This window comes from Mustelus asterias, chromosome 12 (genome assembly GCF_964213995.1).
Source record: "Mustelus asterias chromosome 12, sMusAst1.hap1.1, whole genome shotgun sequence".
NCBI classification, from domain to species: Eukaryota; Metazoa; Chordata; class Chondrichthyes; order Carcharhiniformes; family Triakidae; genus Mustelus; species Mustelus asterias.
Window position 1 is genome coordinate 67,464,493 of NC_135812.1, and position 12,463 is coordinate 67,476,955.

The 12,463-nt window shown below is 40.4% G+C and overlaps 1 protein-coding gene across 2 annotated transcripts in view; it reads right to left on the bottom strand.

Annotated features, from left to right (window-relative positions):
• Nucleotides 1-12,463, bottom strand: part of map2k4a (mitogen-activated protein kinase kinase 4a) — a 179,693-nt gene that overhangs the window by 124,475 nt on the left and 42,755 nt on the right. For both annotated transcript variants that reach the window (XM_078225405.1, XM_078225404.1), the window contains exon 2: nucleotides 4,488-4,616. In XM_078225405.1, the coding sequence (XP_078081531.1) occupies nucleotides 4,488-4,616 (129 nt within the window). The remainder of the gene's footprint in view (nucleotides 1-4,487; nucleotides 4,617-12,463) is intronic.

Here is a 12,463-nt window from a genome sequence, read left to right on the forward strand (position 1 = left end):
GAGAACTCTGGGTCTGTACTTGGAGTATAGAAAGATGAGGGGCAATCTCATTGAAACATACAGAATACTGAAAGGCCTGGATAGATTGGACGTGGAGATGATGATTCCATTAGGAGAGACTAGGATCCGAGAGCACAGCCTCAGAGTAAAGGGACAACCCTTTAGAACCGAGATGAGGGGGAATTTCTTCAGCCAGCAGGCAGTGAAACTGTGGAATTCACTGCCACAAAGGCTGTGGAGACCAGTGCATTGAGTGTATTTGAGAGATAGATAGGGGTTCCAGGGAAAAAGCAGGAGAATGGGTTGAGAAACATCAGCCATGAACAGACTCAATGGGCCAAATGGCCAAATTCTGCTTCTGTATCTTAGCCTGCACAAGATACCATTACAATGTGCTCCTGCAACCAACTGACATTTTAAAAAAACTCTTTCAATTAATTTGGCCAATTCAATGTAGGATACATTCAAGTAAAACCTACAAATTACAATATATTGATTCTGGACTAAATTTAGCAAAATTACGTGACTATAAATTAAGTAAAATGTAATTCATTTCCAAACCGGCTATAAATTTCTTAAACTTCTTGTTTAAATCTTTAGATAAGAGAAAATTAATTCTAATCTTCATATTTTCATTGCACATATTGAATTTCCCAAAGTTGGAAAGTTGCATTGAAGAATACATGTGTACCTGTTGCTGCAGTTCTGCTTTATGAACTTCCCTTGGTATAATTAGTTTAAGAGCCAAAGACATTTTAGAAACTGCAATGTTACTCGTGCACACAAACAAATCAAAACATCTGCAATTTGAGTTGGTCAATTTCATGCTTTCCTTTAATCTAATGGGACATACATAGGATCCAAGAGCACAGCCTCAGAGTAAAGGGACAACCCTTTAGAACCAAGATGAGGGGGAATTTCTTCAGCCAGCAGGCAGTGAAACTGTGGAATTCACTGCCACAAAGGCTGTGGAGACCAGTTCATTGAGTGTATTTGAGAGATAGATAGGGGTTCCAGGGAAAAAGCAGGAGAATGGGTTGAGATAAGATTGTGGAAAGCTTGAATGGGGAGTAAACACTGGCATGGACTGGCTGGGCCGAATGGCCTGTTTCTCTGTTATATACCCTGTATAAATTTTGTCGAAGAGAAAGTCTATTTTTAAAAACTGTTCCTTGAGGATAAATTTTATCAGGCAGACCAGATGTGTTCAGACTCAACTGACCAAAAGCACTTCATACCCAAACAGCGGGGAGCACAATAATTGAAAGTTTAACACAGCATCTATTACAGGCATATAACACATCCCATAAAAACAGAAATACTTTGAATCACTGATTCTCACTGCAACTATAGGAATTTAAAGCTCAGGCCAAATGTCATTGAAATGCTATAATATGCATCAAAAATGGAACTGGCTTCTCTTCATGACAGTTAATTAAACATGGGTAGCAAAGACTCTGTATTTTTAGAGCAAATAGGCCCTCAGAATGCAAAACTACGTAGTTACTGCACACCACATGTCTCAATATCCCTCTGTTTTTCTACATAGCAAGTGTGACAACATACATGGAAAATTTCTGAACCAGCCAAATGAACAGCTTAGCAGGTGATTTCCCATTTTGACGTGCAACATTGATCAATATCATTATGAGAAAATAAACCAAAATGTTAAGTATTTTATAAATTTAAACCAAGTACTGGTATCCGCCCCCCATAAAAAGTTCCAAGGAAAAAACACATTAATGATCAGAATGTTTCTAACTGTACATTTTCACTATAGTTAATGATTGATATAAAGCAATTTTCACTTTGCACCACTACTAAGCTGGTAGAATGAATCTGACATCCAGTTACTATCCGCCCCTGATTCAGAGACAGCCTAAAGGATGCAATCTCACTGAACAAAGAACAAAGAACATTACAGCACAGGAACAGGCCCTTCAGCCCTCCAAGCCTGCACCGACCATGCTGCCCGACTTAACTAAAACCCCCTACCCTTCCGGGGACCATATCCCTCTATTCCCATCCTATTCATGTACTTGTCAAGACGTCCCTTAAAAGTCACTACTGTACCCGCTTCCACTACCTCCCCCGGCAATGAGTTCCAGGCACCCACTACTCTGTAAAAAATCTGCCTTGTACATCTCTTTTAAACCTTGCACCTCGCATCTTAAACCTATGCCCCCTAATAATTGACTCTTCCACCCTGGGAAAAAGCTTTTGACTATCCACTCTGTCCATGCCTCACAATCTTGTAGACTTCTATCAGGTCTCCCCTCAACCTCCGTCGCTCCAGTAAGAACAAACCAAGTTTCTCCAATCTCTCCTCATAGCTAATGCCCTCCATACCAGGCAACATCCTGGTAAATCTTTTCTGTAACCTCTCCAAAGCCTCCACATCCTTCTGGTAGTGCAGCGACCAGAATTGAACACTATATTCCAAGTGCAGCCTAAGGTACTATAAAGCTGCAACATGACTTGCCAATTTTTAAACTCAATACCCTGGCTGATGAAGGCAAACATGCCGGATGCCTTCTTGACTACCTTCTCCACCTGTATTGCCACTTTCAGTGACCTGTGTACCTGTACACCCAGATCCCTTTGCCTATCAATACTCTTACGGGTTCTGCCATTTACTGTATATTTCCTATCTGTATTAGACCTTCCAAAATGCATTACCTCACATTTGTCCAGATTAAACTCCAATCTGCTTCAGTTTGACACCAGAGTCCAAATTCAGTGTAGAATTAACCAGATTCCTGAATCATTTCACAGGATTCACTGGACTTCCTGGCAGCCTACATTCCCTTAATTCAAGTTCTAGTTGTCACTCATTCCAGTGCTCAAAACACTTAAATATTTAATTGTCTCTGCAAGTATCAAAACAAATACAGAGTTCATTCTTCATCAGGACAGTTAATTTCTAGCTGGGGATAGGGGATGACATGGAATCAAGATGAAATGGAGCTTGCTGTCTGCTCTAAAGCTAGTAGCTGCAGAGTACATGCGCTCTTAAGTTACCGGCGTAACTTTCAGCATCAAATGTTTACAGCCATAACAAATTCAGAAGGAAAATTAGTACTTGAACATATTGTTCCAGTTTCAAAAGAGAAGGCAGATTTATCAAACCTCACTTACTTTCAGAGAACCTCATGCAGAAAAAAAATGCAATTACATCCTGCAGTTGAAAAACACATTGCATATCTTTTTCCAAAGAGAAAGGAGACCAAAGAAACAAGTTGACCATTCGGCCTTTTGAGCCAGTTCTGCCATTCAATTGGATCTGTATCTCAAATCCATCTATCCTCAAATGTTTCGATAACCTTCTACACAATTACCTAACAAAAGTCTAGCAATGTCAGGTTTTGAAATTTTCAGTTGACCCAACCTCAAAAACGCTCTGGGAAAAGAGTATTCCCGATTCTCTCAATACTTTGCGTGAAGCAGCAATTTCTCACATCACAACTGAATGGCCACGCTTATATTTTACATCCTGTCCCCTTTTGTTCTGGACTTTCCCACCAGACAAATTGTTTAACTCTATCTACCCTATTAATTTCTTCAATCAATTTGAACACCTCAATGAGATCATCAATGGAATCATGAGATCATCATTCCCTTGAGTACAGAGATTAATCTTTGTACTCAAGAGAATACAAAACTTAATCTATTGTCCTCACAATTTGATGCCGGCATTACTTTTGTGAATTTGCACTGCATCTCACCAAAGCCAATATAGCATTCTAGCAGCGCAATGTCAAGAACAGAACACAGTGCTCAAAATGAGGTCAAACCAAGCTTCATATCTACCCTTCCGTTGCATCCCATCACACTCAAGATAAAGGGCAACACCATGAGTCTTTAAAATTACTTTTTTCACTGTGTGCACGTATAGACATATACATATTCGAGTCTGCCATACAATGACCAGACTTGCACAAGCACACAAATAAAATCAAATACCAGGGCCTGTCCAACAACACTCTGGCGCAATCAAGAGCTGCAACTGCCATTCTTTTATCTAAAATGTCAGTTTCAGGGCAGTTGAGAGCAGGATCTCCACGTACCAAGGATACCTTCCCTCACCACTTTCCAGAAGATTACCCAAGTCCATGTTCAAATCTAACGACACCTCATTACTGGCCCCAAAACCTCCAGAAATAAACTTCAAACACAAAAATGTAAATCGAAAGTCAGCGACTTTGTCTACAGTTCTGTTAACACCATCACTAACTGTTGACCAACTGAGGGAAATGTAATGCCCTTATACTAACAGATATTTAATACGTTCACACTTCATGCACAATAATTTTCTCAAATTTAAACAGTCAAAAATTAGTTGTTAATGTATAGCCTCAAAAATGTTCTTCCTCTGTTAGAATTTCTATTTAGTCACACCCTAAATTGTACCAATTTATTCTGAGATTCAATGGGCTCAGGATAGGTGTGGCAGGGCAATGAGCAGTAAAATAATGTAGGTCACTAACCAAAAGTGTAGTAGTCCTCATTTTTTGAATGAAGTTCTCCTCCACATACCAACTTTCCCACCCTCCTCCCCTCTGGATCTTGGTCTGGACTGAGGAAGGGCTTCTGTTTGAGATTTCTGTGTTTCAATTCTGTTTGAAAAACATAATAAAAAAACATGTAACAGGGCAATTTTACTTTCCAAATACAAAAAATGGGTAACTTTTGTTAATGTGGCACATACAGAAAAACCAAGCAAAGTCCTTTTATTGCATTTATTATCAAGATAATTAACAAGTCTGGATTCCACTGATATATAAAAAGCACAAACTGGGACAATTACATAATATAGAGATTAAGAGATCCAAGTAATGGGATGATGTAACATGCTCTTAAAGGACAGGCATCCTAAAACCCTACTGGGTCTCACTGCCCTTGGGTTACATTCATGGCATAAGGAAATTTGAATCCATAAAGTGAGAATTATACCTCGAGTAATTTACCTGTATAAAAGGCTTAATTACTTCAATGTAGTAGGTAAGATCTGGTTTAAATACATGGCACATTCTACTTAAAATAGCAAACCAGAAAATCACAAAAGCCAGAATGACATTTATAGCTTTAACTAATTCAATAATTGGTCATTTCTTTTTAAACGGTCACTTAAAATCATGCCATAGCTCCCTCAGTTACTGACTCATGCTTCAATGGTTTTGTGGCCAGCATCCCATTGTTCACTCCTGAAAGCCTCGACTGTCTCAGCTAACCTACCTTTGCAGCATTCTCCATGTGATGGAACTGTGTATTTTGATCATGATTCTCTGCAGGCTGTTTTGTTGGCACCGTGTTGTCTGTAACTGGTGTCGTTTATTGTTACTGAAGCAGTACAATTTATATCATATTGATTTTAATCTGAACTAATGCAGTGTTCTGTGGTGTTAATGGTCCCTAGGATTGCTGAGTGAAGCTTGATTGTGGGTGATTGACAAGTCATTTCATGTGGCTGGGGACAGCTATTTTTCAGAGCATTTCAGTTTTTAGTTTCGTTTTTCAGAAGTGGTTTGAAGCGGAGAGACTGCAGTGTTTTCCCCCTCTCTGGAGTTGTAGTTTCTGCTGTCTGTATGTCAGTTTTTGGAAGCTGCCAGAGATTAAGTTCACCTCTCTGCAGTTTGGCTGCTTGGACATGCCTCTCAGGAAACTGCTGACCTGGATTTCTATCCATAGGTGTTACAAAGCTGAAAATCCAGCATCAGATGAACATACTTGTTTCTGTGCCAAGTCTGAAGAAGGGTGCATGTCTGTGTGATGGTGTTTAACTTGGAATAAGAGAGATAGCTAGCTGTTAGGAGTTATACTGTGTCATGTTTAAGTCTTGTAAAAGTTATGCTAATTCTTTTTGTTATATTTTAACGGTGTTCTTAAACTTTGTTCGATAAAAGCTCTTGTGAGTCACTTGAATCATACCTGGTTCATCAATGCCAAAATCAAATATAAAACTTATGGTTGATGCTAACTTCACAAAACACTTAGTCTTTGGCCTGGGTCTGAACACTCCACTTCTACAACCATACATCAAGCTCTCTGCTCTTCCAACTGCAATCACAAGTGTGACACATTTCAACCACAACCCACGCACCCCTCCATCCCCGCCATGGAGTCTGGCCATCATATAAAGTTGTTGTGACAAGATGCTGGGCTAACATCCAATGAATCTGACTCAGTCTTATCTTTCCATCTCACCAAAGTAGAGGTCCTTCCAGTTGAAACAGAATGCAGTCTTGTCAGGAAACTAAAATCATTCATGGAAGTTTTACAAAACTAAATCTATTTTGGGAAAGTTGTGTTTTCTTTTGGTAAATCTGGACGCAAACGAGGCTCATGACTTTCAAGAGGTTTAAGATTTCAAAGCTCTTAAAACTTAACTTGCTCAAGTAATTTGCATGTAACAATCTGACAGAATATTGAGAAAGTTTTGAAACAGTAGTTTGATAAAACATATCCAAATTGTGCTACTACTTTGCTTGCAAATAATTCATAATCATAGAATCTCTACAGTACAGGAGGCCATTTGGCCCATAGAGTTTTAAAGTTTATTTATTAGTGTCACAAGTAGGCTTACATTAACATTGCAATGAAGTTACTGTGAAATTCCCCTAGTCACCACACTCTGGCACCTGTTCAGATACACTAAAGGAGAAGCTAGCATGGCTTATGCACCTAACCAGCACGTCTTTCGGACTGTGGGAGGAAACCGGAGGACCCAGAGGAAACCCATGCAGACACGGGGAAAATGTGCAGATTCCGCACAGACTGTGACCCAGGCTGGGAATTGGACCCGGGTCTCTGGCACTGTGAGGCAACAGTGCCTACCACTGTGCACCATGCTACCCACAGTCTGCACCTGCAACAATCCCACCCAAGCCCTATCCCCGGAACCCCACATTTTTACCCTGCTAATCCCCCTGACATTAAGGGACAATTTTTGAAGCATGGCCAATCCACCTAAACTGCACATCTCTGAACTGAGGGAGGAAGCCGGAGCACCCAGAAGAAACCCACACAGACAGGGGATGAATGTGCAAATTCCACACACAGTCACCCAAGTCTGGAATTGAACCCAAATCCCAGGCACTGCAAAGCAGCAGTGCTAACCACTGTCCCACCAATTAGCATAGGTTTTTAGGAACTGCATGCTGGAAAAACAAGGACTACAGCTTTTCGGTCTTCAGTATATCAACCTCATTACACAGTTGGAAATGCAGCCATGTCAATTTGAGATCAAATTTCAATAGCAATATGATGCATTAAACAGAAATTTCAGAGTTGGATTAATACTGGAAGAATCATTTTGAAGAACATTTTTCTTAAGAAAGCATTTTATTATTGACAAATATATGCTGAAAAAATGAATTTTGTTACCTGGTCTGGCATTTACTCAGTGACAAAATACAACTTCATATACTAGGTTAAGTCACAGAATTGGTTTAATTTGTGGAAAAAAAATGCAATGTCTCTGTAGCAGGGGATACAGAAACCACTGCTTTGAGACTTTTAAAACAAAGTAGATTAATTTAAAATGGGGACCACAGTATGCCTTATATATAATCAAAGGTATTGCAATGTGCCTCACACATTATACAAAGGTATCACCTGTATAAGTACATGCATAATTTTTTAACAAGTATTATAGATTTAAATTGTATTCTTGTATTTTCTTGTAAGCCTTGGCCAACAAGGATTTACCCCTCCAGCATAATGGGAAATAAGCTTAGACAGGCTGTATTCTTCTGGAACAATGAAGCATAGAACATATTCCCTATTATCAGGGGCAGGCCAGGCAGCTACAAGCTACCAAGGTTTTTGAAAATGAATAGAAGGATTCAGCTTCTAGTTGCAATGAATAGACGTATTCAGCCTCCACTGATAAGGGGACAGAAAACAGACAAGAAAGATGACTCCCTTCTCGTTCCCAGGAATGCAGGTGTTAGGAGCGACCCTTGAACCCTACTGTAGATAAGTAGGCAATGGGGGCGGGGAGGAGAAGAGAGAGAGAGAGAGAGAACCTCTGGGTTTGGTTGACCAATTAATTTCTAATTCTGCTGGAAGGGAGAATGCTATTAGCCAAAGTAAATAAAGTGTATTAATGTAATTGGACCGTCCAACTTGGATAACAGGTTGGGCGGGAGGATCAAATCTTCAGAAATGTATATCTGCTTGTTCATTTGCTGTTCAGAGAGAAGTTGGAATCCTCTGACATACGTATTGGTCAAATAAAGAATCTTATTTAACTGCATATTGTCTTTCACAAATCTTTTTTAGCTGAGATCAGCTGAATATAAGACTCTCCTCTCCTTCCCACGCCCCCCCCTTCGAGATACACCCCAAGAAAATCCTCTTCGTCTTTCTTACCAATGTACTGAATATTAAAATTGCAAAATGCTCTAGTAGACCAAAATTCAAACACTGCTGTCAAATTTCATCAAATCAACAGGAAGTCATTCTATATTTGCAAATAAAGTAGAGAAGAACCCCAAAATGTTGATCTATAGCACAGAAGGACTGAGTTACAAAGGAAGACATCAGAAGCTTAGATTCTTCAGATTTGAAAGGAAGCAACTGAAAGGGATCATCAACAAGATTATATAATATAGTGAACTGTAAAAGGAAGGTCAAATTAGCAGACTAACTGCAGTTAAATTGACAAATGGCAGATGACAAAATGAAGATGGTTCCAATTTTGTTTTTCACACATCAATACTCATGTGGACGTTTAGGTTAGGGAGTGGAGGAAAAAAGTGAATCATTAAGGAACAGTGTGATGATACTGTGCCTTTAAGAAATGTATTTGAGCCATATTCTTGTGCAGGATCTGTTGTTGATTTATGCACTTGGAGCCCTCCTGTCTACCGGCATCCTGTACTGTTGCTGCAGCAGCATAATTGCATCTAATGTCTAGAATGTTGGTTTTAATCTGAATTAATGCAATTCTGCTATTTTCCCCTGGGGATTTTGCAGAGTGCGGCTTGATTGGGATGATTGGCAGGTATGATCATGTAACAGGGAAGCTGGGCGTACACAGAATATTCAAGCTTGGGTACTGCTTTTGAAGTTGAGAGCAGTGCATCTCTTTTCCCCTCTGTGGACTTGGAGACTGGAATCTGCCAGAAGATAAGTTTCTTTCTTGGAGATTCTGCTGTTTGAGAGTGGATCTCTGAAAGTTGATGTCTGGATCTCTGACCAGAAGCAGTAAAAAGCTGAAAATCTAGCATCATGTAAGCATCTTTGATTTCTGTGCTAACTGGTTCGATAGAAATGATGTCTATGGGATACTGCTATAAATTGGAACAGAGATAGCTAGCTGTTAAGAATTATACTTTGCCATGTCTAACCATTTTAATTGGTAAAAGTTATACTATTTTTGTTATATTCTAACTGTGTTCTTAAATAAAGTTTGTTTTGATAAAACCTTCCTAGTGAATCACTTGAAACATACCTGGAGTGAAACACCTTATACTCACCCTGATGCCAAAATCAAATGTAAAAGTTAGGTCTGGACTAACTTCACAAAATACCTTGGAGTTTATGGTCTGGGCCTTAACAATGGTTAGATGAGGTGATAGGAGATTATAGCTTTCTTTTAGATAAATGAACTGCATCAAGTCACCTTTATTACATTGTTAGAAATATGAGGTATAATAAGATTGTTACACTTTGGGACTGTGTCTTTAATTGAGGTTAAAATGGAGGCAGGTGAGTTACTCTGAGATCTGCCTAAACAGAGTTGTTGACTGGCTGGTACAGATTAAAAAGGAGGTCCAGGTTGTTTGCTGGAAAGAAAGTACAAGGTGGAAATAATGGCAGCATCATCTGTGCTTGTAAAATCCCAGGAAGGTTTTAGAATGACAGATATGCTTTAAACTGTCAAGAATCAGCATTTCCACCTTGATAGAAAACCCATGTGGTTCACTTAATCATGAATGTAGGCTTTGAGTACATAAGAACATAAGAAATAGGAGCAGGAGTAGGCCATCTAGCCCCTCGAGCCTGCCCCGCCATTCAATAAGATCATGGCTGATCTGATAGTGGTTTAGTTCCACTTACCCACCCGCTCCCCATAACCCTTAATTCCCTTATTGATCAGAAGTCTATCTACCCGTGACTTAAACATATTTAACGAAGTAGCCTCCACTGCTTCAATGGGCAGAGAATTCCAGAGATTCACTACCCTCAGAGAAGAAGTTCCTCCTCAACTCTGTCCTAAACAGTCAACTCCCCCTTATTTTGAGGCTAGTTCTTGTTTCCTTTCTAAGTGGAAAGAATCTCTCTGCCTCTACCCTGTCTAGCCCCTTCATTATCTTATATGTCTCTATAAGATCTCCCCTCAGCCTTCTAAACTCCAACGAGTACAGGCCCAACCTACTCAATCTCTCCTCATAAGCTCCTCATCTTCGGTATCAACCTGGTGAACCTTCTCTGTACTCCCTCCAAGGCCAATACATCCTTCTGCAAATAAGGGGACCAAAATTGCACACAGTACTCCAGTTGCGGCCTCACCAGTACCTTGTACAATTGCAGCAAGACCTCCCTGCTTTTATACTCCATCCCCTTCGCGATAAAGGCCAACATTCCATTTGCCTTCTTGATCACCTGCAAACTGAGTTTTTGCGATTCATGCACAAGGACCCCCAGGTCCCTCTGCACAGTAGCATGTTGTAATTTTTCACCATTTAAATAATAGTCCATTTTACTATTATTCCTTCCAAAGTGGATAACCTCACACTTGTCAACGTTATACGCCAGATCCTTGCCCACTCACTTAGCCTATCCAAATCTCTCTGCAGACTTTCCGCATCCTCCACGCAATTCGCTTTCCCACTCATCTTTGTATCATCCGCAAACTTTGTTACCCTACACTTGGTCCCCTCCTCCAGATTGTCTATGTATATGGTAAACAGTTGAGGCCCCAGCACCGATCCCTGCGGCACACTACTAGTCACCAACTGCCAACTAGAAAAGCACCCATTTATTCCAACTCTCTGCTCCCTGTTAGATAGCCAATCCTCAATCCACACCAACACTTTACCCCCAACTCAGTGTACCCTAATCTTCTGCAGCAACCTTTTGTGAGGCACCTTATCGAACACCTTCTGGAAATCCAAAAACACCACATCCACCGGTTCCCCTCTGTCAACTGCACTCGTTACATCTTCATAAAAATCCAGTAAATTCGTCAAACACGACTTTCCCTTCATGAATCCAAGCTGCATGGAGTAGGGCGGGGTTTCTAACACACCCCTGGAAACTCTCAGATGTTGGTAATCTTTCAGGATCCAGGAGACTGGTAGCAGCAAGTCGAAAGTATGCTTCACTGCAGGAATGCAGTGGGAGCTCAAGAAGCTTGACACCATTCAGGACAATGCAGCCCACTGATTCAATGTTTGTGGAGGGAGTGCCATTCTCTTCACCACTGATGCACAGTGGTAGCAGTATACACCATCTACAAGATGCATGGCAGGAACTCACCAAGGCTCCTTTGACAACACTCTCCAAACTCTCAACAGTTCCTATCTAGAAGGGCAAGGGCAGCAGACACATGGAAACGCCACCGGGGAATTCTCCTCCAAGCCACTCACCATCCTGACTTGGAAATATATCGGTGTTCCTTCACTGTCGCTGTCACAAAATCCTGGAACTCCCTCCCTAACAGCACTGTGGGTGTACTTGCACCACATGGACTGCAGCAGTTCAAGAAGGCAGCTCACCACCACCTCCATAAGGGCAATTAGGGATGGGCAATAAATGCAGGCCTGGCTAGCGTCACCCACATCCTATGAATGAACTTTTAAAGAAGCTCATGCTCCAATTAAAAATAATAAATTTGTGAGCACTCGAGAGAGAGCTGGAAGGTCCACCTGGCTTGAGCTAGGGGAAAAATTTCACTGCCAAAGACAGTTCTGGTTAAATGTTACCAGGCTGGGAAAGGACAGAAATGGAACTAAACCCTTGGGAGCTAAGAACCACTTTGAAATAGTTCAGGGGAAAAAATCAAACAACTATTAAAGGGACACTAAATCACATCCATGTAGTTTTTTGGTTGGGTTAACTTAACTTTAAAATTATAGAACAGAACTTCCCCTTTTAAGTTGGCTATAAAAATAGCGTTTAATCAAAAGTGCTCATCATCTTCTTATTAGAGTTGAATCTTAAAACTTGACATTTTCTCATGCCATGCTTTCAGTTATCAACTGGAAGTTATTGATCACTTGAGATTGTAATAACATGCCTCTGTCATTTGTTCTAAGGTTTGCTTTGCATATACTCCATTTCTGCATAACTACTCCCCTTACCTGCATCCTAGATTTTAACAAGTGGCATTTGTCTACCGTACGTCTTTGCACCCAAGTACAATGACATCATGTGCTATGTCTTAGTTATAGAATTCCATTTGGATATCTAAAGACTGCACTTAAATAGGCAATGAATCCTATGACCATCATTA